The sequence below is a fragment of the Oryctolagus cuniculus genome, chromosome 7 (assembly GCF_051225735.1).
Source record: "Oryctolagus cuniculus isolate XC-2025 breed Fujian yellow rabbit chromosome 7, ASM5122573v1, whole genome shotgun sequence".
Lineage (NCBI taxonomy): Eukaryota > Metazoa > Chordata > Mammalia > Lagomorpha > Leporidae > Oryctolagus > Oryctolagus cuniculus.
The window spans coordinates 52,844,929-52,871,748 of record NC_142873.1 but is presented as its reverse complement, the minus strand read 5'-3'; the positions used below and the strand labels follow the sequence as shown (position 1 = coordinate 52,871,748).

Genomic DNA, 26,820 nt, shown 5'->3' with positions numbered 1-26,820 from the left:
TGGAATAAAATATAAAATTTACTATTTGAACAGTTTCTATGATAACAAAATGTTAGGGGCCAGTGTTGTGGCATAGTGGGTAAAGCCACTGCCTGCAATGCTGGCATCCTATATGGGCACCACTTTGAGTCCTGGCTGCTCCACTTCTGATCCAGTTCCCTGTTCATGGACTGAGAAAAGCAGAAGAAGATGGCCCAAGTCCTTGGGCTCCTGCTTCCTGTGTGAGAGACCCAGATGAAGTTCTTGGCTCCTGGCTTCCATCTGGCCCTGCCCTGCCCCTTTTGGCCAACTGGGGAGTGTACCAGTGGATGGAAGATCTTTCTTCCTGTCTCTCCCTCTCTCTATATAACTCTGACTTTCAAATAAATAAAACCTTTTAAAAATAATTAAGTTATACTTGAATAAAATTCTAATTACTTCCTAGAATATTATTGTTGAGGTATGAAATAAAGCCATATGTCACCAAATGAAAGATTCATCATTATTTATCTACTTCTGCTACATTTTTTTTGTAATTAACTCATTTCTTAAAAGCTATGGAACTAGACTGTAACCACCATTGGAATCCAGTGTTATCACTGTCCTGAACACAAAAGGGTCTAGAGCAAAATTCTGCAGTCAGCGCTCAGTCAATATCTGCGGGATGAATGAATGTGGTGACTAGAGCCACAGTGTCACATGTTAAAACCACACATTCTCACCGAGGCGTGTACTAACCATCATCTCGTTGTCTGACCAGTCAGAGGGAAAGTTAGCTGCTTTGACCATGTATTCAAGTCGAGCAACATCAAAGAGATTTGTTTCAGGTTTCTCATTATTCAGGATTGGTTCCAAGTACTTCCAGAAAGTCTCAAGTTCTTTTATGTCATTCTCTTTCTTCAATATTTCAGCCTCAATATCTAACAATAACAACATGTTTATGCTATAAAATGAGAATGTTGAATTTCTAAATCCTACTTTAAGTGGGTGTGGTGAATCATATACAGTGCAAGATTTGTATTCTGTGTGTGCATAGTATTGGAAAATGTAAATAAGCAATTTTGAGATGTTCACAATTCTGAGAACTACACAATTATGAAATAAGGGGAGTTTATTTCTGAGATTGACATTTTTCAGGAGTAGTCTGGGTTGGGATTTTAACTCTTTCACTTAATTGTGGCTACTAGACTGACAGAACTCTTTCTGGCAAAATGCAAATAATAAAATATGCTTCTTAGGGTTGTTGCGAAAACTACATGAATCAATGTACTTAGAGCCCTTTGCATTGAACCTGGTCCTGAGACATGTCCCCATTGTTGTATATAATAACTATTATTATTATTATCATCATCATCATCATCATGGGTAGCTAGTTCTAATTTTGATCATCAATTCAAAAAATATAATGTGATAGAAATTGGGAAGTGGCTGTGTAAGTTCCAATGCACTGTGCAAATGATATTATTAACAAATAACAATAAAAGTGACAGCATAAATAACAATCACATAATGGCATAAATAAAAGCAATGAAAGATTTCAGGTAACAGAGGCTTATACTAAATCCCAGTTTTGTTACATAGAACTTACAGCAGCTTTTGGTTCCTTCTCCCTTTGGTACTCTAGCATGGTTTCCTTAGATGCAGACCTCAAGGCTCAAGATGGCTGAGATGTGGTGTGGTTGCTATGTCACCCCACAACCTTCTACTCTTAGAAGAAAAAGTACCCCTCTGATTGGTCATAAGAAGCCAGTGGCAGAGCAGGGCAAGGATCCAAGGCTGTGTCCTCCTTTGGACCACTTGGTGACTGGCTTTTGCAAGTGCAGATTAATAACAGCAATCCACACAGCTCATGTCTTAGTTAGAAGTTATAGATCAAATGTTCCTGAGAAACGTAGCTAGATAACCAAATCTGGACTGTAGTCCATGTTTCCTGGGGCTATGCAGAAATATTAATGCACAGTATGATTCTAATTTGCAAAATTTATGACACTTGGCTGGTGCAAACAGAATAAGCAGCAAATCAAAGTCTTGAAAGGATTTAATAACATGTGTATTATAAGACTATGTTTTGGACAGCAAAGTCTATTTGTACTTTAAGGACAGTGGGTAATACTGGAGGTCTCAGTGAGTTGTGTAGTGGACTGCATACCTTCAGGCTGAAGAAAAACTTCCTGCTGCTGGCTAACTGCTGCCAGGTGTGTCTGCAGAGGTTCATAATTCTCCGAAGATATTTTAATCACGCTGGTTATGGGAATGCCGAGCTCAGTCATAATCGCTAATAGCTGAGGATTGTTGAAGCCCACAACTATAAAGTAATGTTGGGCACCATCATCTGGCTCATCGTCTGTTCAAAATACCATAAAGAAGGGCAGCCGTCATTGTAAAAGAGAACAGGTTGCACTCAGCCAGTGCAATGGCAACATACATTATGCATGCGTTTATAATCCCTCTGGCTTGCTCAGAAAGAGCCCACTTGGCTGGAATGCAGTCGTGTTGACTGTTTTTCATTATTGCCCTTCCAGGAAGAAGGTGGTGGCTATTTTACAAAATATTAAATCACTTTTGCAAATGAGACAAGTGGACTAGGACAAACATACATGGGGCTGTGGTCATAGAAAGCGTGGGCTTGGGTTTGTCAGAGTTTAGCCTATAAGTTTTTTGGTCCTAATCTCTTCTGAGCAACATCTGGCTTTACTCCTGAATTACAAGTAGCTGCAGCTTTGTGGTATTTTATAAGTAGAGGTGTTTACAGGAGAGGGAAATATTGGATATGGACGTGCTCCCTACCAAGATATAGTGTGTACTTACGTCATTGACTGTGAATCCTGAGCACAGATTATGTAGCAACTATGCATTTATTTCATTAAATTAAAATAGACATTGTGCACTTTCCTAAAATGTTTCTGCCCTATCTTGCCTTGGTTATTCTATTTTATTACTGTTGAAATATAAGTTTATTCTAGAGTGTGATATTCTAGGGGATGAACATAATTATTGTACCTTAATACTGATAATACACTTTACATGAAAATATCACATTTCACATTAGCCCACTGAAATCAACTTATAAGTAGTACAACAGATGTACTACTTTCAACTTTTAAGCAATGATTTTCCCCCAATAGCTAAACAAAGCCTTGTTGTCCATGGAATCCATAATACCAGTGCTTCTAACACTAGTGGATTTCAAGCAGAGACATAACAAAGGTGTAAATGGGAAAAGGATGTAAAAGCCCTCCATTATCTCACTTAAATACAACACAGATAGTAAGTAGCATTTGGGTCAAGAGAAGGCAGCAATGAATTCCATGTGGCTACCTAGGACAAATAACTTTCATGTCAATAATTTAAAATGAAAGAAAAAGGTGCTCTAGTTAGGACAAATTGATAGTGGGAAAAGTTGGAATCAGAAAGCTAGGTGCTCTGTGTAAGTCTCAAATTAACTGGTCTCATTTTTTTACTACTGTAACTCACTCATGACAATAATAGCATTTTACTTTGCCTTATAATTATGTCTGAGTTTCCTTTATGTTCCCAACAAGACAGTAAGCTCCGTGCTGGAAGAATCGGCTCTTTCATCAGCTACTTCTTCCTTTATTTGCACCATATTCAGGTGCCTCGCAAGACACATGCTACACACATATTTACTACAACCATAAATGGGTTGCAAATAGAAATACTTTTCTATTAGAGTGTCATCAGGGAGTAAGTGATTTATGGTTTTACAATTACTGGAGTTATTTGTCAAGGTATGTAACAGGTCTTGAAGTAAGAACTGAAGGCAACCAACAGGAGCTACCTCACTGACCAATGTAATGTTTGGTCTCATCATCTTCTCCTCTCTGCTTTAACTGGGTGGTCTTTTTCACAATTGTGCTGGCCTCGGGCTGATCCTTTCCCTTTCCTTTAGCAACCTTGGGAGCTGGGGTCTTCTTCTCCTTGGCAGATTTTGCTTTTCCTTTGTCCTTTTCCAGCTTAAGTTTATCTTCCATTATCTGGAAAGAGAGAATACTTTTTCTTCAAATCACGTAGTTAATAAGGAAAGGAATGGTTTTTCCTACTGTCACGTGAATGAATTCTTTTATTTCATTCCATTACTTGTTTACCTATTTATTTTTCAGTTTTTATTCTTCAAACTCTTCAAGCTGGTAGAGATTCCAGCTTGAGGCTAAGCTGTGATAAGGCATAAAGACAGGAGGGTGGATGTCAGAATGTTTTTACACAAAGAACTTTCTGGAAGAGAAGTCAACCTAAAACAGAATCGAGGTTGGCCTAAATAAGCCACCTCAGTTGTTTGGAGACAGGGCTGAGGGATTTTTCTGAGTCTATTGTGGTGCAGGAATTTAGGTTTACCTTTTAGCCCAACCCCAGTGAGCTTTTATCTGAGACTCAGAGATAGCTGGGGCTGATCATTAAAAACAAAACAAAAATTAAAAAATAAAAAGGAAAATATAAATGGTAGTTTTTTCTTCTAAAATCTTCTTGATAATATTCTTCATGGTTTAATGTATTGGTCACTTTTTTATTTTTTTTTTTTTGGACAGGCAGAGTGGACAGTGAGAGAGAGAAAGACACAGAGAGAAAGGTCTTCCTTTGCCGTTGGTTCACCCCCACAATGGCCGCTGCAGCCAGCGCACCACACTGATCCAAAGCCAGGAGCCAGGTGCTTCTCCTGGTCTCTATGTGGGTGCAGGGCCCAAGCACTTGGGCCTTCCTCCACTGCACTCCCAGGCCACAGCAGAGAGCTGGCCTGGAAGAGGGGCAACCGGGACAGAATCCGGCACCCCGACCGGGACTAGAACCCGGTGTGCTGGTGCCACAGGCGGAGGATTAGCCTATTGAGCTGCGGCGCCGGCTGGTCACTTTTAAAAGTTAAAAGCCTAGTTTTGTAAGCCTAACACTAAGAAATTGCTGTTTTTGTCATAATTCTACTTTAAAAATGTACAGGTATAGCCAATGGTTATTTGATACATTCAAAGATGGAATCAGCACAAGACATCAGTTAGTGACATGAATTCTTTATAGACTCTTGGAGGCATGCTCAGGTTGTTACGTACTTTGTAAAGACTCAATATTTTCACCAATTTTCCTTTTCAAATAATTGCCAAAAAACTTTGTGTATTATTCCATAATGTAGTTATGCTTTTGGTTTATTCATTGACAAATAATGTGGCAATGCAAGATCTTAAGTTGGCAAAACAGAAGATCTAGAATATGTCTATTTATTTTTCCACACTCAACAAAATTTGAGAAAAGAATAAGCAAATTATTATAGCAGTTTCTTAGGCACATATTTATTGCCCTAAAGTCCTGAAGTCCAACTCTGAAAAAGCTGATGCATTAGACTGTTGCTCAGGCACCCAGTTAGCAGAATGGAGTGCAGAAGGACAGAGGAGTGCTTCCTCACTCTGCTCAGCTTCTGGCTATTTTGGGCTCCAGAAGATCCAGTCTGGCTTTGAAACCCAGAGGTAGTGTCAGTGGTGCCCACTGATTCTCCATAAGTGCCCAGAATCTGTGGCTCATTGATGGTGAACTCTTCTGTTCCCAGCACCTGTGCCTCAATGTCACAGGGCAACATCTGTAGAGGCTGTGGGTGTCACTCACAGCCTCGCGTGGAGACAGGCACAGACTATGAAACAGCCCTATCATTTTTAGAAAATGAAGATAAGTTCAATGTGGATAGAACACATGCAAGTATTAATAATAATAATAATAATAATAATACCTTAGAAGAGCTGAGGGCAGAGATAAAAAGAATACATCCCTGGGGTGGCAGTGAAGGTTCAGGTAAACAGCTCCATACCAGACAGGAAGAAGGGCATTGCAAGGAAAGGGGAGCATTGTGAAAGTCAAGCTTGTCAGACTTCATACTTCTTTTGCAGTCTATCCTCAATGACACAAAAAATCTTAATAATAATCGAGAGAACACAAATTCTGAAAATGTGGGGCTATCAGTATTCATTTACTCATTCACTCGTTCAACGAATATTTTTATGAGTTTCAATTTCTGTGCCAGGTTCCCTCAGCAGCAGAAGGAAATATCAGTGGATCTGCAGGTGTAATTTACAGCCTTGGTTGGGCGGGGGAACAAGGAGAACCGAGGAAAGATGTATACGCTGATAGGGCCCAGCATTTCCCTCTGCACCAGATGGAAACTGGTACCTAAAACAGCACTGCATTCGGCCTCATTGAGCTCGTAGTCTGCAGGAGAGGAAAGATAGATACATAAGCAAATGGCTGTAACTGCAAATTTGAATGAATGCTATGAAGGATAAAAGCAAATGGAATAGCAGAAACATGGTTGAGAACTCTTCCCTAAGGTGTTGATAGAAGGCCTCTTTGCAGTGGCGCCACTTGAGAGAAAGCCTGAAAAATGAGTTGACAACCATTTACGAGGCAGAAAAAGGGTGTAGGGTATGTGTGAAGGACCCGAGGCATAAAGGAATGGTGTATGTTCAAAGAGACTGAAAAGAGCCTGATACATCAGGAAACCGTCAAGCAAGGGAGAGAGAGGACCAGAATGAGGTGTAGGAGGCAGGGCATGGGTCAGGTTACCCGGGGCTTTGGAGGTGAAGGTGGCACACTTATGCTTTATTAAAAATTCAGTTGGAAGACTTAACGAATTTGAAATGGAGAATAGTATGAGTCTGCAAGACTGGAAAACAGACTAAGGAGACTGCAGCAATTGTTCAGATAAGACTTAATAGTAACTCAGATTGCAATGCTGGCAGAGTGGAGACAAGTAGCTAAATATGATACATATTTTGAGTGTTGAAACTTTAGGAGTTGAAATTTTACATGTCAGGAATGAATAAGAAGGAACATCGAAAATAATGCATCAGATTTTTGAGCAATTGGATGGCCAATGGGACTATTTAAAGAGACAGAGGAGATTGGGTGAGAAATGGATTTCATTTAAGGTGGGCAGATGGTTACTAGTGGTCACGTTAAATTTACAATGTCCCTAAGATGTCAAGGAGACTACCGAATACAGAAATTCTCTTCTAAGAAAAGAAATTTGGCTGAGTTACAAATTCAAGTGTGGGTAGCATAGAGATAGTAATCAATTGCATGGGAAAGATGAATCATTTTGGGTGAAAATTCTTAAGAAACATGAGATTTGAGCCCAAAATCGTGCCAGGAACTCCAACACTTACCAACTGGGTACAGGAAGAGATGCCAGCAAAAGAGGTGGAGAAGTAGTTCAAAAGGCAGAGGAAAGTATATAGTATGAAATTAGAGAACTGGTGGAATGCAAGAGGCACAAAGACAAATATTGGCAGTTGTAGGTAACATTAACAAGAACAGTTATAGTGGCATTTGGAGGCAGTAACTAAGGAGGTGATACAATAATGGTGTAGTGGGCTAAGACTCTGCCTGTGTTGCTGGCATCCCATATGGGCACATGTTCACGTCCCAGATGCTCCTCTTCTAATCCAGCTCTTTGCTATGGCCTGGGAAAATAATAGCAGATGGCCCAAGTGTTTGGGGCCCTGCACCCACGTGGGAGACCCAAAAGAATCTCCTGGCTCCTGGCTTTGGATCAGCTCAGCTCTGGCCATTGCAGCCATTTGGGGAGTGAACCAGCAGATGGAAGACCTTTCTTTTCATCTCTCCCTTTCTCTGTAACTCTATCTTTCAACTAAATAAATCAATTTAAAAAAAGATAAGCAGATCACTTGTATGGACAGTTGTTTTGAGACATCTGGTTATAAAGGGAAACCAGAGCTCTGGATTGTTTAGTGGATGTGTAGATGAAGAGGGGTGAAGTCAAGCCACATAGGTATGTGTGTAAGTCAGAAGGTAATCTGTTTGTAAGATAATGGAATGATCCAGTAGAAGGAAAGACACTGAAGGCATGGGCGTGGGGAGACTAAAGTTCTTGAGAAGGTAAGATGGAATGAGGTCAGGAGAAGGTGTCAAGGATTAGACTTTGATAGGAGAGACAATATCTTAGTTTAAAAAGAGAAGCGGGTAAGGCCACTGCCTGCAGTGCCAGCATCCCATATGGGTACAGGTTCAAGTCCCGACTGCACTTCTGATACAGCTTTCTGCTTTGAACTCGGAAAGCAGTAGAAGATGGCCCAAGTCCTGCACCTGTGTGGGAGACCCAGAAGAAGCTCTTGGCTCCTGGTTTCAGATCAGCCCAGCTCTGGCTGTGGTGACCATTTGAGGAGTGAACCATTGGATGGAAGACCTCTCTCTCTGCCTCTGCCTCTGTAACTCTGCCTTTCAAATAAATAAATAAATAAATCTTATTTTAAAAAAAAAGGCAAGAGAGGATGGGTGGCTGGGTGTGGATGTAAGAGAGACCTTGATTGTATTGAGGAAGTGCTTATTTTTTCAAATGAATCAATAGACAAAATCATAAATTGAGATCAGAGAGGTGAAATTTAGCATATTTGAACAAGGAAGATGATGTGAGAGTCATCTCAGAAGCCAGAGTGGTAAGCTTATAATGAAGAAATGTATTAGAACTCTACCCGTGCTAACAGATTGCTGGAAATTTTGAGGTTGTTAACTTGAAACGAAACCAGTCTGCTGAGTTGTGTGAGTCCCTCCAAAGTATTTAGATGGTAAGATACAGACATGGAAGTGGTGGATCATTCAGTTCATCTTGGGAGAGGGTTTGCAAAAATGATTATGGTGGAAAGAGATGAAGGGAATTGAGGGTTTCCCAAGGAATGGGTATAATGATTTGGACCATAGAATTGGAGCCAAACAGCAGGCAAGGATAATGGGAGTTATGATTGGTTGGAAGTTATGATGTGGTTGAAGAAATTGTGTGTGAGGATACTGGATCATAAGAAGAAAAGATAGGAAACTTCCAAGGTTAGAGAAGAGAATGCATCTAAGACGCTGGGAGTGTTGAGGGCTTTGGTGAGGACAAAGTTCACAGTGCAGCCTTGAGAATGAAAGGTGGGATGTGAAGGAAATGACCTTTAGAGAATGGAGAGGTCAGCTAGAGAAACATTGACAAGCAGTTAAAACACAGACACACACACACACACACACACACACACACGGAAAGAAGAGTCAGACTGACAGATAGCGTCAATGTTCACTCAGAATTGTCCAGGTCAGAGGGTGTCCTGATGGACAGATAAGGTGGGAAGCATAACCTTGTGGTCAGGTGGCTCTATCAGCCTAGCAGAGCTGTGAACAACTAAACTAGTTTAGACTTGAGTCTTTCTACATAACTTTCAGACAATTTGACTTCATACCTACTACATGTTTATGGGGAGAAAACTTACACTTAAGGTTAGTAAGTGGCAAAACCAGGCTTATCTGATTCCATCACACATGCTCTTTCCAATGGTTCCATGGAGCACGGAGTCAGAGCTGCTGAGTCCACTTAGCCCCGAGGCAGTGGCAAGACTCAGACAGGGTGCTCTAATAGCCAGGACTTTGATCATCAAACATTCGCCAACAGGCCACATTCTGTGCAGCTCCTTGGTGGACAGCCAGCCTTGCCACAGAGAAACCCCAACTCTGATTCAAAATCCACAACATTCACGACTGCAACTTAAAATAAAATCCCAGAGCAGTCTTTTGATTGGAAAAGAAGAAACTATTTTAGATTAAATCATTCTAAAGTTTATCTGGAATACACACTTATTAATTTACACATTCACTTATTCATTCATTTTATCATGCTACAGATATTTATTAAGTACAATGGAAATTTATAAACAGTGGCATTTTTGCACCTTCCTCCAATCCCCTCCAAGTAAGATAGTCAGGGGCACTCTGGCCCTGCTGGCTCTCCCAGGTTGTATAGGAGAGCCGGTGCAGCCACGTAGGTCTCATCCTTCTGGAGCATCTTTAGCAAAGGATGGAATTTTGGAAGTTCAGGAATTCCCAGACCCTTTCTCTTGTGGGGTTTCTTGGGATTCTAGAGAGAAGATGACTACACAACCAAATATTCAAAGTAAGAGGCAACTTCTAGTAGCAGAGTATTGTTACGCAGTAGGAGAGGTGCTTTACAAACATCATCTTTTTTTTGATTTCACAAAGCAACATGTGAGATGGGTAGGTTTATTCCTACTGTGTAACTGAAGACACACTGTTTGTCTTTGATCCACAGCTGTGGTAGATACACAGCTGGTTTAATTCTAAATCCTAAACTCATTTTATTTCCATGGTTCTCTTGTCAATACTAGTCTTTGATGCTCTCCCAACTTGTTTTCCATGCATGTCTACCCTCCCTCTACTCTGTCTTCCCAGGGGCTGCATAACACTTCCTGGATGCTTCATGCTCTGTCGTTTCACCAGAGTATTTTATGTTCCTCAACTGCTCTTCCATTCCACCAGCTCCTTCTCCTTTCTCTCCCCACCCCCCCCTTTTTTTTTTTTGACAGGCAGAGTGGACAGTAAGAGAGAGACAGAGAGAAAGGTCTTCCTTTTCTGTTGGTTCACCCTCCAATGGCCGCCGCACCATGCTGATCCGAAGGCAGGAGCCAGGTGCTTCTCCTGGTCTCCCATGCGGGTGCAGGGCCCAAAGACTTGGGCCATCCTCCACTGCACTCCCGGGCCACAGCAGAGAGCTGGACTGGAAGAAGAGCAACCAGGACAGAATCTGGCGCCCCGACCGGGACTAGAACCCTGTGTGCCAGCGCCGCAGGTGGAGGATTAGCCTATTGATCCACGGCACCCGCTCTCTCTCCCTTTCTTTCTGTCTTGCATCCCTTTAACCAAACCTAGGAGACTGGAGCAATACACCTTCTAAGCTAATTTTCATTTAACATTGAGATGATCAAAATTTACGTCCTTCACTTTCACAACTGTATTTTTAAATAGGACCCTTGTAAATTCTGATTCATGTCTTTCATGAATTCTCTTCATTATAAAAATATAATATTTGAAAAACTGGAAAAAATATATAGAGCTTAACGATAGTCACCACAATTCCACCACTCAGAGAAGATGGATGTGGAAGATATTTAATGCATTCTTTCAAGTTAATCTTATGCATAATTTTAACATAATTGTTATTGTTCTCTCTACATATTTAGTGTCTTGTACTTTCTATTTGACAGTAATGGGTCTTCAGTTGGTAGAATTTTAAAAAAGTATTAGTAAGCAAAGAATGTCTGAGGTAGAGGAAGAATTCTCTAGAGCACAGAGAATCCACAGCACAGAATGGAAGCAGACAAAAGTACCTAGGTCCTCCTGGACTCCAGGCAGAGATGTCCCTGGTGGATTTCTACACATGTTCCTTGCCCATCCAGTCCCTTTGGCTCTACCATGGCTGACCTCAGTGGTGGTCTACACATTCAGTCTGTTCCTCATTCCTCCCAACCTCCATGCTTAAAGTGAAACAAGACAGTCCCTTGCCCTTCTTGCTCTGGACAATGATTGACTGCTTGGCCTCTAGAAATCTACCTTGTTCAAAGGTGAAGCATCCTTTTCTACCCAGCATCAATCATAGGAAAATCAGCTCCTATTTTTCCTTCCCTTTCCTTCACATTCTGTGTTAAGTCCCCCTCATGTACGGGTTTATGTCTTGGGACTCGCAGATTGAGTAGGGAGTGATTCAGATTAGGAGAGTATTAGGTTAGCAATGCTGACCCCCTAAATCTTCAACTAAACTTGGCTCACACAAGCTATTTCTCTGGTCTTTGTTGCTTCTGGAAAGCATAGCCTGCATGTTCCTATACTATGGTTATCTGCTTAGAACTTAAACAACTCAGACGGAACTCTTCCCAATTCAAGGCAAAAATTTGGGAAGGGAGCATCCAAAGAGTCCCTCTCTCTAGCATGTATGTGGAACATATGTTCCCCAGCATATGAAGAGTCAAGTTTGTCACAGAATACATTTTCTTTAAAATGCAGTATGTACAGAAAGCATCTGGATGCCACCTATTATGAGGAGGCTTTGGATCAGCAAAGAGATTTCTTAACCAATTAAGTCACATAGCAGATGTGGGGTTCTTGTCTTAGCAATAGCTGAAAACAAAATGTGTTAGCACTTCACATACTCAGTTGAGTATCAAGTGTTATCTACCTAGAATCCTTACTCTCAAATTATTCTCAATTTTTTCTTTTTCCTTTATTATTATTTTATTTGTATATATTTATGGGGTACATAAATACATGTATACAATGATTAATGGACAAATCTGGCTACTTAGCATTTCCATTGCCTTAAACATCTTCCCTAAAAAGATTAATGTTTAACATGTAATAATTATACAGATTAAGAATTTTCCTCTTCTAGTGGGACAACCTAGTTAGTTATTTGATAGTTCAAAACATCTTAGGCTGTATTTTATTTCTAAATGACTTTTTGATGTAACAATTCAAATGATATTCACAATTATTCATTCTACTCTTCAGCACGTGGGACTGGTAGTAAATGGTTGTATTTCGTGTGATTCTTACAGCTAATGATGAATCTACATATTTATGTATAACTTTCTGTTTCATATATGATGCAGCCTATGATTCTTATCATGATATTATTAAGAAAAAGAGAGGAAAACCTGCTCATGAAAGTGTGACTCACTCCATTATGATGTGGTTTATGAGAAACTGTGTGTCCTAAGGTTTACTCCAGTTCTTCTTTAAGACATCACTCAGTCTGATAAAACATCTATTCTGCTGGTCCCAGATGGTGGGAACCCACAAGATGGGCTGAAAAAAAAACCTATGAGGTTAAATAAAAGCTCGAGAAATAGTAGGTTAAATGACATTAAATATTTATTTTCATAAAACCCATTCATCTTTAACCAGATATTATGCTACAAACTCTGTAAGAGTTGCATATAATACTCAAGTGATTTCCAAGTTTATTTGACTAGACAAAGGGGTCTTTTTTTAACTTTTTTTTATGAAGAATTGAGTATAAATGATCATTGAACCCACTTTGGAAGTATGAGACTGCAGGGACATTTTTGGCCCAATTAATCCAGTTTTATAAATCTATGCTAAGGATATTATTCACAATAAAGGAGAATCTACACTACAAATTGCATTACTTATTATGAAAAAATATTTGAAAGTTAGAAAGTTATGGTTGTCCGGCCGGCGCCGCGGCTCAATAGGCTAATCCTCCGCCTAGCGGCGCCGGCACACCGGGTTCTAGTCCCGGTCGGGGCGCCGGATTCTGTCCCGGTTGCCCCTCTTCCAGGCCAGCTCTCTGCTGTGGCCAGGGAGTGCAGTGGAGGATGGCCCAGGTGCTTGGGCCCTGCACCCCATGGGAGACCAGGAGAAGCACCTGGCTCCTGGCTCCTGCCATCGGATCAGCGCGGTGCGCCGGCCGCAGCGCGCTGGCCACGGCGGCCATTGGAGGGTGAACCAACGGCAAAGGAAGACCTTTCTCTCTGTCTCTCTCTCTCTCACTGTCCACTCTGCCTGTCAAAAAAAAAAAAAAAAAAAAAAAAAAAAAAAAAGAAAGTTATGGTTGTCAATAGGATATCTCATAACCAACAATGATGATATGGTCATTTTGGATAGTGTGCTGAGTAAAAATTATGATAAATTTTAACTGAAAAAATATGGATTGGATTTTAAATATTTTTTTTACAATGATTACTTCTTGTAATGAACAAATCTGCAGAAAGAAACAGCAGGGAAACACACCAAAATGTTGACTTCACTTTTAATAAGGTTATGGCATTGTGAATGCTTTTCCTTTTCTGTTCATTTTGTTTCTTACCTCTCACCCTACCTCCTCGATCTCTACCCTCTCATTCTCATTTCTGTTCCTCTACTGAATAAAAGAATATAATGCATGAAGTTGAGTTAGGAACTTGTTTCTCTAGAGAGCTGCCACAGCGTAGGAAATAACTACCCAGAATGTATTTCAGGGGGGAATTCCTAATTCATAGAATCAGAACACGGCATGTCTGTGAGGTGGTGGTGGCAGAGGTGGTGGTGCTGGTGGTGGTAGTGAAGGGCTGGGCCAGATGTCCACATGTTTGCTACCTGTATGCTCCTATGTGACTCTGAGAGCACACTGCTTTAGCTTCAGATCAGCTACTGTCACGCCACCTCACCAAGAAGGGCAAGAGGACGGTATGAAGATATTCAGAATAATCTCAGCAAGTCTAGTTCTAAGAGATTCCTCTAAAGACTGGCTCATTTCTGGGTGGAACTGGAAATTAAGTCAGGATTCCCTTAGAAATCTGTGCTTGGTTAATTCTGAGGCCTTTATATTTGGTGAGTTTTGTTCCTTTCCTTGACCACTGTCTACACCTTTTATCCTCATGATGTTGAATGCAATGTAATCGGCAGGACCTAATTGTTGCTGGAAGATCACCGAGCAGAGCCTTTGTTTGTACAGAAAAACATATCTGGGCAGATACGCTACTGATTGTGAGCCAAAGTTGTCGTTTCATAATTACTGAGACACACTTGGGAGGGGTAAGCATGATGGTTGAGAACGTGGGAGTCTTGGCAGTTTGGATTTGAAGCTCAGCTCCACCAGCAAGAGTGACTGTTTGGCCTTGGAAACAATACTGACCTTTCCACACTCTCAGTTTCCCCATCTGCAAATTGGGAATATTCTGTACTTCACAGAGTCATTAAAAATGCATGCAAATGGGTGGCGATGGTGCCAGTCATTAATGGTAGCTATAATTACTAGCTGCTACAACCGTGGTTCTTTATTTCTAAAATGTGTATTTCTTTAAATTTTTCTTGAAGCCCGTAAAATATTTTAATTAATTAAAAGCAAACCAATGAGGAAAGCACTACTCAATTTTATACATAAGCCAGCCGGGGAGCCATGTATTGTTGTCTCTCAGTTGTTGGGTTTTGAGACTCTTTAGATCCAACATTCATATTGGTAGTGTCCTCATTTCGATAATCCATCCTCAAGAATTCTATCCAGTTAGTGAGGCAAGTTATTCCTTTCCTGAAACCACGCAGGTCCCTTGAAACCAAGCTCCTGCTCTTCCTCTGTTTGATTTCTTAAAATAGTTTTTGAAGATTTTAACCGCAACTGAATCAAAACTAACCAGCCTGTAATTTCCTGGTATGTCCCTATGGCTTTTCTCTTAAAACAAAACACACACAGAAAAATGGCATTACATTGGCTGGTTTCCAGTGTTTCGGGGTTTCGGCTGGAGTGAGCTGGAAAATGTCTGCGAAAGCTACTCTAATTTCTCTTCATCCAGCTTCAGAGAAGGTTGTTTGTGGCTTCCTCATGATGTATCATCAAACTTTAGGCACTTTTAATTTGCAGCTTTACAATTCTGGTACATCAGAAAAATCACTTGACTAAACATATAAATTTGAAAGAGAAAGAATTGTTCTTCTTTTATATAAAAAATATGCTTCCTAAAAATCCAAGAAAGTATGCACTGGTTATTTGAATACATAAATTAAAAGCAGAGTTATAATATATTTGGATCTTTTCTTCAAAGCTACACAAATGTTCTAAGCTCAACTTAGAGGAAGATCAGATCAGATTTAAATTGGCCAGTCACTTAAATGGATAATGATTTTTTTTACATTACAACCACTTTTCATTTTTTTGGTCATGAAATGTTTTGTTAGAATTCTCAATACAGATAAAATATTTTGACTCCTAATTAAGTTTTTTGGTATTTAATACATATTCAAAATTAATACATAACAAAAAAGTTGGAGTTAAAATGAAGTAGAATTGTGAGTGAAAATATAGAATTCAGGTAATGACTAAATTAAAGCATAAGCAGAATAAAAGACAAGGGATTTATTTTGAAACTATGACTAAAATTATGAGAAAACATATGCCCAGTATATTGTTTCTGTAAAGGTTTGTTTCAAAAAATGTTTGTTGAATTAATGAATTAACAACAGATTAATAATGATGGGGTTATTGTATGAGAGAAGTCATATTCAGAAATTCTGAAATGTTAAAATATATAGAAATATGCTTCATTTTTTGGTATATATATTTGGAAGTAATCAATAAGGCATTTCCTAATAAATAAATACTTTCAAGTAGATTCAATTTTTTTGTAACTAGAGGTCAATATTTTTGTCCCAGAAATTCGTATGCTAAAGATTTTAAAATCATTCTTAAAATATCTTTCTTTTTATTTTTTATGTTAATTAACTATCAAGTTGCTTGCAAAATAGAAAGCAAATGCAATGTTAAGTACAGCTCAGATAAAATGCTGAAGTTATTAAGATTAGTTGAGTAAAAGATGACATCTTTACTGTATTTGGCAATTGGAATTATATTGTTAACCATTTATTTTTAAGAAAAGCTTATTGCTTAAAACAGGATCAAATATATAGTAATACACTACATCTGTTCCATTGGGGGGAAAAGAACAGGAACCTAATTATATTGGTAATTTCTGTCTTCACCTTATCTTTAATGTTTTCTATAATTATTACTATGGGTATTTTTAAAGCATTCATTCTTAAAATTACAATTCCAAAAATTGAAGAGAAGAGGAAGAAAACACTCTGTGGGTTGTGTAGATGTAAGCAATGATCCTTAATAAACATTTGAAAGAAATCATCCTCACAGATTTCGTGTCGAGGTTAGGAAGCTGCAGACGCAGTTTATCCTCTGGTAGCAGCCTCAGCATCCTGTTCTAGGCTAGGAGAGAGGAAGAGTTGGAGCAAACAGTTCTTCTCTTCTCTTCATTTGCTACTCCACAGCATGTTATCAGCTTTCCATACTTTGCGCTTACTTTGCTTTCTGCCAAACTGCTTGGCTGACAGGCACTCAACTCTATTGTTCTGCCTGACCTCTTGGGCAATGCTGTCAAAATGTACACAGATTTTATCATCCTGCAGGGAACTCCATTTTGCCTTTTCTGAGAGAATTTTCTAGACAGGATTCCATTCCAATCCATTTTCAGCAATTTATTTAGCACCTACTCAAATGGTTTTGACTCAGAAATTTGAGGTTGGTGCTTTGGGATCCCAAAATAATGAAGACACTAAATTATGTAATTGTTGGCTCTCAATTGCTGAAGGAGTTCTCTTATTGCATTTCTGGGTCCAGTGACTTTTTTTTTTTTTCAATGTCTGAAGTCCAAGCTCCAATTCTTTAGGACTCTAAGATTTTCAACAAATAAAGATTACTTTCATATATTCAGAATTACTGTCTTATTATAGTTCACAATTTAAATAAATGCTGAGAAAAATAATATTGAAGGAATATCTTTATGTCATTGTAAGAATGACAAATTTTCCTGTGCTATCAGGATTTTCCATTCTTTTTTTTAACTTAAAGTTTGTTACTGGAATTTATAACCTACTCCTGTAATAAACAATTTCTGACTTATAGGTGGCATATAAGTTGATGTTCCCTAAAAACACTATTTGTAGGTGCTGTGGAAAACACAGAGCACATAGAAGGTGCAGGAAATTTGTTTGCAAGATTCACAGTCTACTTTCTATAATTCAGATTCCCATATGGCACTGGAATTTAAAGATGCAAGAAGAGATATGTTTCTATACTAGTGTGAAATTTTCCAATTTTTCTTTTGCCAAGTCTTAACTTCCCTGACAATTTCATAAGGAACACCTCTCCTGTGTGTGCTGGAAAGGGGTTCAATAGGTAGAATCTATACTATCGTCTATGTTCACACAAACAGAACTTTCCTGGGGACAACATATGCCACTCTAGGAAAATGCCATATAAGAAACTTCTTTGACAAACCTAAAGCCCTATATTACTGTTGTTTACAATTATACCATCAGCAGCTCAAGCCTGGTTTTGGGGGTCTTGCAAAGATGAAGGTCTTATTGGAATCTATTCCTTTTCTTTTTTTTTTTTTTAATAAGCCTGCCTTTCTTTTTTTAAAGTATTTATTTATTTGAAAGTCAGAGTTACACACACACACACACACACACAGAGAGAGAGAGAGAGAGAGAGAGGGGTCTTCCATCCGATGGTTCACTCCCCAAATGGCCTCAACAGCTGGAGCCATGCCAATCCGAAGCCAGGAGCCAGGTGCTTCCTCTGGGTCTCCCATGCTGGTGCAGGGGCTCAAGGACTTGGGCCATCTTGTACTGCTTTCCCAGACCATAGCACAGAGCTGGATTGGAAGTGGAGCATCCGGGTCTTGAACCGGCACCCATATTGGATGCCGGTGCTTCAGGCTGGGGCATTAACCCACGGTGCCACAGCGCAGGCCCCATGGAATCGATTGCTTTTCCTTTGTCCTCTCTCTTCTATGATTTTCCCTCTTCCATTTCAGAATATAAAGAACCAACTTCACATGATAATTTTATATACACACACATATACACTCACACACATTTGACATCTATATACAAAAACATTTGCGTTTCCAAAAAGTACATCAGCATTGATACATCTCTAATTTTAAGTAATTATCATAGCAAATAGATTTGAACCTGGCATTACTTTGTAAAAAGTATTTTAAGATACTTTTTAGGTACAAATATGAATCTGGAAAACACACAGACTGACTTCCATGGGCAAATTAAATGAAGGCCCACATGTGAAGAAATTGACGAAACTATGGGAGTAGAGTGATGGGCTGCTGGTGAAATATTCTCACTGTTACAAAGGTACAAATATGCCTAATATTTTAATAGGCACTCCTATTGAATATAACATATTTAATTAACATAGTTAAAAACTGACCATGAGCCCTCCTCACTCCCTTTTTAATATTCACTTCTCCTGACTCCCCCATCTTCTCCCTGGCTCTCTCTTTGGCTATTATATGAATATGAAGCTCTTTCAACAAGCTTGTGCAAAATTAAATTAAAAGATAAGTTTATTTTGGTGCAAAAACACTTGAGATCCATGCATATGTGAGCTCTTCAAAAATATCCATAAAAGTGTGTATTATGAAAAAAAACTGTGCATAGATTTCAAAAATCCTTTTGCAAGTACCCTCGTATACTACCATAGGTACAATTTTGAGCATATGCCCTGGAGACTGTCATTTTTAAATGTACGGTGGCTTATTGTTAACAGACTTCTAACTCCTCCAGTAGACTTGGAGAACCTTGCCCTTGAGAAGTCAAGGGGACAGTTGAATTTGCCCGGCACCACTTCATGGTAGGTTTATGAAGACAGGAAGTGACCTTGAGAAACCTGGCCCCCTTCCACTCACTGCTTGCCCTCCATTAGAAAACCCACGATGGTGTACAGTACCTTCTTTTCGTTGTCCCCTCGCAGTTGGTCCCTGAATTTAATCTGGAGCAGTTGAAATTTTAAGAGTTTTCCTATCAGTGGTAAGGCTAATTTCTCTCCACTATCCATAATTGTTTTTGCTGCCATTAACACCTGTGAAGGAACACAATGATTGGGAAGAGTGACAGCTTAGAACCTGTGGCACAGTCTGTCGGTGATGAAAAAAGATGAAAGAGTGTTTTACGTCTTGGGATATTTGCCTTACTAACAGTGCCTCATTGCTGGCCAAAGATGATGATGGGGGCAAAAATGCAGCATTTCCCCTGCACCGGCAATGGACCGGGTTGTCTGAATATCAGTATGTTCTTCCAGACAGGCAGAGGGCTTTCCACAATGGTGTCAGGCTCAGGCTCCCAACAGAGGATGCGAGAGAGAGGCAGGGCCGCGTGTTCAGATGACTGATGGGTCAGTTTCACACTACAGAAAAGTCTATTGTTGTTTGGCATAGCCAGTAGTCCAAACTGTCAAACTCTGACTTATGAGGACGTTATAAATTAAATAGGGTTTTATAATAGTGGAAATGACGATGTTAGCAGCCTTTTATTTCTTGGTGACCAAATTCAAATGAAAGATAAAAGCTGCTTGACACAGAGGCGCCATATGAATGTTGCTCCCCCTTGCAACTCAATGCTGATCCTGTTGGTATGCGGCCTAATTGGGGTGAAATAAGGTTATTGAGTTTTCCTTGGGTGACGACAGCCACTAGGAACATACAGCTGTATTGTCCAGATGTGTGGCACTGACAGCCTGTTTTATGGCTGTGTTTTTTACAGCTTGTTTCCCCTGAATTTCACACAACTCTCTAACATCTGGGCCCTTTTCCTTGGAGCCCTATAACCACTTTATTTACTGCAAAAAAAATAAAATCACGTAAAATATACCACAAAAAGTTGTTATGTGTTTCTCTTTATTCATGCTGTCTCCCTAATAAAGCTCACCTTTGCCTGAAGCACTGTCACAGAAGTAATCCAGTTAAAGTATTTTTCGACTTGTTTTTTAAGCGAGCATCATATTTATTTATAACCTCGGGATGAATTAGGTGTTACTAAAATGTTCTGACATGTTGCTTTTCTCCCCCGCCCCTCGCCCCCTCGCAGCAATCACTCCTCGGGGCACATATGGTGTCAATTTCAGGCCCTCGGTCTCAGACAATGATCGCGCACCCTGCATCTCACGGGGCTGTGTCTTCTCTGAGGCTTATGCCAGCTCTTCGTCAGGGCTTTCCTGGCTGGTGCAGTTCCTTTGGACTTTCCAGTTTGCCAAGGGAAATAGGCGAGGGAGGGCGGTGCTTATTTTGCTTCTAACTGCAGAATGCCCCGTGGTTGATCCTATGCCAAAATGTAACTGGACCTCTCAGAGTCCATACTGCTGCCCCCCCCTACCCCCCCAACCCCCGTGACATCGCAGGAGGGGAAAGTCGGGGAAAGGATTCCTTTAAAACTGCCACGTCTGGAAACCAAAGGCACCAACCAAGTGTCAGAAAGCGGCATGCGTGTCTAAGTAAGCGCTCGCCAGGGAACACAGTGCCCTGTTTTGTGTGCTGGTTCCGCTCCAGCGAGCACACTTTGGGAAAAGGGACACGATGGTTGTGATCTCTGGGAGTGGGAAGACCTGCCGCACGTGACCATTAAATGACGGAAGGGAATCCCAAGGGGGCTGCCAGTCAGGCGTTTGCTGTAGAAGGACAGCTGTCAGGTTGGGTCCAACCCCAAGCGTAGGTGTCAATGTTTGGTTTGAAACAGATTTCTTTTCTTTTTTTTTTTTTTTCCCCCAAATGCCAGCTAAACAGTGTGCTGACACTCAGGCTGCCTTGTGACGTCTGATTCAAAATATTCAACTTTGGATTTTTAAAGCTCACAGCAGTCTGGGGTGGAGACAAGGAAAACACTGGAAGGCAGGCAGCACAGGGATGGGCTACCCAGGAGGGGCTGACGATCTGTGAAAACAGGATGTTCACCTGTGTCGGGGGGCCTGGGGGAAGCCTGCCTGGCGTCACGGTGATGGATGAGATGTCTCTGGAGCTGCTCTCTTGTCTCCAGGAGTCCATGAATGTGACCTCACTCTGTTAAAATGTACTCAAAGCACAAGACATCCTACGAGAAAGGTATTTTGCAGGCCATAAAAATTATTTCTGGTTTGCCTAAAACTGTCTGTAGAGTGCTCGGTTTCAAACAGAAATCACAGGGTGCCGTGATGTCCTGGCCTGCTGCAGGGAGACGGGGGACGTGTTTGGGGTGTCACTGGGGCTCTCACAGCACATGGACACAGAGTGAGTGTAGGTGTGGGCAAGGCAGTGTCCAGGAGGGCCCTGGGGAAGCACCCTTCTCCCAGCAGCCCCGGGGTGGCCCACCTGGAGGCAGACTCCATACCAGACGCACCCAGGGAAGGGGACCCTTAGCCCTGGGAGAGGCCAGCGCTGCTCTGCAGAGACTTGACTTCCCACCAATGCTACATTCGAATGACACGAAGGATCCTCAGGATAATTAATGAAACCGAAAGCCCACGCTGAACTCAAAACCCAGGTCTGAGAATTTTCCTGGTATGCGGGTCATCCCCACGGGAAGCAGAAAAAGAAAGGCGTTTGGAAATTAATTTCCACTAACAATTCTTTCTCCTCACACTCTATAATTCACAGTTCCACTCAGCAGTTACCCAGTGGCTCGGTCTCCGAGGAAAATCACGCCCTCCAAGGATCTTTATTTGAAGGGTAAGTCTTTGAGGAGGAAAAAAAAAATAAATGAAATAGAGACAGAATTTAAGAGCTAAGGTACCTCTTCACATAACATTCCGGAAAGGCCTCCCCGCCCCTGCCATGCTCGCACTGAATCAAAGAATCCTCAAACCTTCAGCCTTCCAGCATCACAAAGGGTATTGGTCCAGTAGCTACAGCTGATGAGTGCGTGCACACCTGTGACCCTGTGCATGTGTGTGGTGTGCTGGGATGCAGGTTGGCAAGGGCTGCTGCTCTGGGGTGATGAGGGACGTAAGAAAAAGAACAGTGAGCTCACAGCAGTTGGGAAAATTTACAGAAACCTTAACTTCCCAATCTAGACAGAAAAGCAGTGCTCAGTGGGTTAAGACCTGAGTGAGGACCCATCTGGTCAAAATGCCAAGTGGGTATGCCTGGCATGGGTGAGAAACTCCCAGCGAGACGAGGCTCATGGGTAAATGAGACTTGTGGGTGGGAGAGACTGTCGGCAAGCGAGGCGCACGTGTCCCCTGAAGCTCCTCAGGTCGGATCTCCGCCAGAGGGGCCTGCAGCGCTGGTGGCAGGGGCGCCAGGCCAGGTGATGGCAGGTGTTCGGTTCTGGGAAGGACTGCGGCAGAAAAGAACAAGCCTCTAGGAGTGTAGTGGAGGCAGGAAGGCGTGTTTCTATCTTACTGTGTGAAGTCACTGACTGTGGGGTTCTGGGTACTCTTTATTTTTCTGTTAGGAAGTTTGTGATTCTCAGCACACCAGGACATAATAACATTTCCCTCTTTATCACTGACCTGGCTCAAAGACTTACACCATCTAATGACTTAATAATAATAATAAAAAAAAAAATCTACCAAATGGGTCACATTCCTTCCTTGCCCCAGAATCAGGCCCTTCCACAGACAGGAGCACACTCTGTTACTACTTCACATTAGCAAGCACGAGCATGTACGGACACTGTGGTGTAGAGGTTAACCTTGCAACACCGGCATCCCAAATGGGTGCTGGTTCGAGTCCCAGCTGCTCCAGTTCCAATCCAGCCCCCCCTGCTAATGCCAAGTAGTTGGGCCCCTGCCACTCAAGTGGGAGACCCAGATGAAGCTCCTGGCTCATGCATGGCCCAACAGATGAAAGATCTCTCTCTTGTTCTCTACCTCTCCTCTTTCTGTAATTCTGCCTTTTAAATAAATAAATAAATAAATAAATAAATTTAAAAAAAAAAGAATTGCTCTACACATTCCATGGAGGCCAAATGTATATATGTATGCATGCATACAAGTAAATGTACTTATGTATATAAAGCAAACTGATAGATATGTATGTACACATGGGTATACATATATACACACAGGCATGCACATATATGTGCTTATGTATATGACAGAGATGTATGTATTCATGTGCAGATACACAAACACATCCGTGCACGTATATGTGCTTATATATCAGACTGGTATGTATATGTGTACACACATATGAACATTTGTACACACATGCATGTGTGTGTGCTTATATACATAAGACAGGGAGACAGTGATAGAGAGATAAATAGGCAGATAGAGCACAACCCAGAGATAAATAGGCAGATAGAGCACAACCCATCCCATGAGGTCTGATTCCCCTGGCATGCCCACAGAGGGGCTCCTGGAGCAGTCTGAATCTTTGCTTGGCTTGCTGCACTTCCAATTCCAGATGAGTTCTAGGGAGTATAACAATTTGAGGTCTGCATTTCTCTTACCTGAAACAGGCTTTGTGAGGGAGGTGCTGTGGGAGAGAGTAAGGTGTGGCTGAGTGAGGCAGAGAGCAGGTGGGGTGGGGAGGGGTGGTCAGGGGGGAAGGTTTTCTCTTCAGGAGCTAAAACAGCCAGGGATTCCCCTAAAAGAATCCTTTGATTTCAGAGCCTTCTTTGATAATTCACAAACTATGACTTCACGCCTAAGCCATTTTCTTTGGGTTTGTGCAGTAGGAATGCTTTGGATACATAAAGACTTTAACAAACAGGAGCAGGATCTATAACCTGAAGCTCGACTCAGTCCAGACTGGCACGAGGCTCAGCAACAGGCTTTTTTTTTTTTTTTTTTTATTTGACAGGCAGAGTTGGACAGTGAGAGAGAGAGACAGAGAGAAAGGTCTTCCTTCCGTTGGTTCACCCCCCAAATGGCTGCCACGGCTGGCGCTGTGCCAATCCAAAGCCAGGAGCCAGGTGCTTCCTCCTGGTCTCCCATGGGGTGCAGGGGCCCAGGCATTTGGGCCATCCTCCACTGCACTCCCGGGCCATAGCAGAGAGCTAGACTGGAAGAGGAGCAGCTGGGACTAGAACCCGGCGCCCATATAGGATGCCGGTGCCACATTAACCAAGTGAGCCATGGTGCCGGCCCAGCAACAGGCTTTTGACACACAGAAAATCTAACTTCTATTTTTTTTTTGTATCATTATTTTGGGTGGCTCATTCCTTACTATGGGATCAGTTGAAATTAAGAATGTATTTTCCCTTCCTCCAGGTTACAGAGTCTCACTGCTACAGAAGTGTATCGTGAAAAGAAAACACTGCCCCAACCCATGCGTACACCATTCCCACTTTGCAGAGGTAATCATGGTAAATTAATTTCCATGTATCCTACTTCCTGTACATGTTTACCCAAACATAGGTGTATCTGTTTTGTATTTTAATGCACGTGGGATTGTGCTATTCATATTAAGTGATTTGTAGCTTGTGTTTCTGCATAAGGAGGTCTCCCAGGACAGCTTTCTATGCTGACACGTTTTGCTTATGTGTGTACTTTGTAAGAGTACAGTTGCCATTGTATGGGTGTTTTGGTCACTTAACTAGTTCCCTACTGATGGACATTTCAGTTTTTTTTCCTATTAAATACATGTGTGGTTTTGGTAGTAGCACTTTTGTTCTCACAAACATTATATAATAGAAATTGTTTCCCCACAGCTATTATTAATGCCAGGTAGTCATCTACTTTTCTATCTTTGTTTATAATAGTACTGATAGATTTTTCTGTGATCTGTATGGTACAATATGGTAGCCACTACTCACATGTGACTATTGAGTATCTGAATATTGCTAGTGAGATTGAGGAACTGAATTTTCAATTTCATTTTTAATTGATTAAAATTTAAATTTATACTTGATGTTAGTCAAAAGGCCGAGAAGTGATGAAAAATTTTAATTTAAATAGCCACACTTGGCCAGTGGCTGTTGTTTGGGTCAGGATAGGTCTATATGACAGTGAAAAGTAGAAAACTAGTATCCTATTTAAAATCAAGTTCATGAACTTATCCCAGCACCTTGTCCCTTTGCTTTTCGCCCCAAAACGGCAAGGAAAGATATCTATTCAGCATCATTCCTGGTACATGTTACTGATGTAGGAGGTGCTAGCACGCACTAAATAAAGATGGTTCACTTCGACTGGCACGATGCTGAAGGATGGAACTCTGTGGCTTTGAGGCTGAGGTGTCTGTTCCTCTCAGGAACTCTGCCCTTGTATGCATGAAAGCTTTAATGGAGCAATGGGAAGGGTGCAGTTTGCTTCTGGCTTGTTCCTGATGCTTTTGTTCCCCCCTGCTATGCCCCTCCTGCTTTCAGCGGCCCAGTGCCTTTTGGCTTTCTAAGTCCTTCCTGTCACTGAAATAGAAGAGATTCAACTTGGTAGCTCACTTTGGATGCAAAGGGAAATTCTATACCTGGGAGTTGGCTGTACTTTGAGATTTTAGTCCCTATTGTGGAACGAGACAGACTGGTGACTTTCCAAGTCATGTCAAGAATTCAGCCATGGGTACTTTGGTCAGAATTTAGGATAAGAAGCCATTATTTTCTCCAGCCTGAAAACTTGGCATGTCCTTGGCTGGGTTCTGAATCAAGGTGAACACAGTCACAGCTTTTGTGGTGCTTGGAAGCCAAGGGCATGAGAGCAGCACCTAGGGTGTCACTGCTCGCAGTGGCTGTTATACTTCATCACTGGGTCACTCCAAGGAAAGGCTCTGAAGTGAATATGGAACATGGCCACCTCCCTCTAGCCAGGGACAAAAGCATTGGGGCAGGTGGGGGTGAGGGTGGGGAGGGGGGAGAGTAGGAAGAGTGGGCAGAACAAGGGTGGGAAAGTGTCTCTGTATTGTGGGAGGAGCGAAGACAAAGGAGGCGCTGCTCTGGGGAGTGAGATCTGGGACCTGTGAGTGCACCTGTGCGATATGGAGGAGGAGTGGGTGGTGCATGCTGGGAATACATGTGTATGTATGGGTGTGCATGTGTATGTGTGTGTCTGGGTGCACAGAGGAAGTATGTTTACAGGCACTTGGTGATGTGCAAGATTATTCAAAGATACTCAATATCTAAAAACATTCCCAAAACAGATTTGTGCTCATTGAAGAATTAAAAAAAAAAGAATCTAACATTTTAATTTGCACTTTAAAAGCAATATTGATGACTACTACTTCTATCTAATTATGCTGGAGACCACAAGGTGTTATGTTTACTATTAAAAATGTCAGATTTAATGTATCTAGTAAGCCATGTAACTAGATAATGCCCCACCTTCAAAGTTTACTGCTCTCATAGCATGCTTGTTTGCTTATTCATTCTGCTTTTATCTTTTATCTGTTACATCTGCTATTAAAATGAAAACACAAAGAGGAACTATTGCCCCCATGTGCATAAGTTTACAGAATTTTCAATGTTTAGAGTAAAGGGGTGTTTCAGATGGGCCTGATTCTGCGTATTTGATGATGAAAGGATGGAAGAGCAGGTGACTGGCAAATGGTTAAAAAGGGCCACTTACACTAACGGGTCCCCACAGGGGGAGATTCCTCTTGGGATTGTGGCTCCTTTGTTATAAGGGAGGAAGAGCTGGGTGTTGAAGTCCTAAAGTACTTGCATGCAACACAATGCAAAGTCCAGCTGCGTTCACATTCCAGTCTTCCCCTTATCCCTGGGTAGTCCTGTGCAAGTGGCTTTATCCTTTTGGACATCAGTGCTTTTTAAGTGGACAGCAGACTTTGTCAGCAGTGGCAC

The 26,820-nt window shown here is 41.4% G+C and overlaps 1 protein-coding gene across 2 annotated transcripts in view; it reads right to left on the bottom strand.

Annotated features, from left to right (window-relative positions):
• SPAG17 (sperm associated antigen 17) overlaps positions 1-26,820 on the bottom strand; it is a 285,936-nt gene that overhangs the window by 198,580 nt on the left and 60,536 nt on the right. The window contains exons 4-7 of one of the 2 annotated variants that reach the window (XM_051857350.3): positions 19,067-19,198; positions 3,788-3,974; positions 2,129-2,323; positions 718-899 (exon numbers count right to left, since the gene is read on the bottom strand). In XM_051857350.3, coding sequence (XP_051713310.3) covers positions 718-899; positions 2,129-2,323; positions 3,788-3,974; positions 19,067-19,198 — 696 coding nt within the window. The remainder of the gene's footprint in view (positions 1-717; positions 900-2,128; positions 2,324-3,787; positions 3,975-19,066; positions 19,199-26,820) is intronic. The other variant, XM_051857351.3, reaches the window with a different exon arrangement.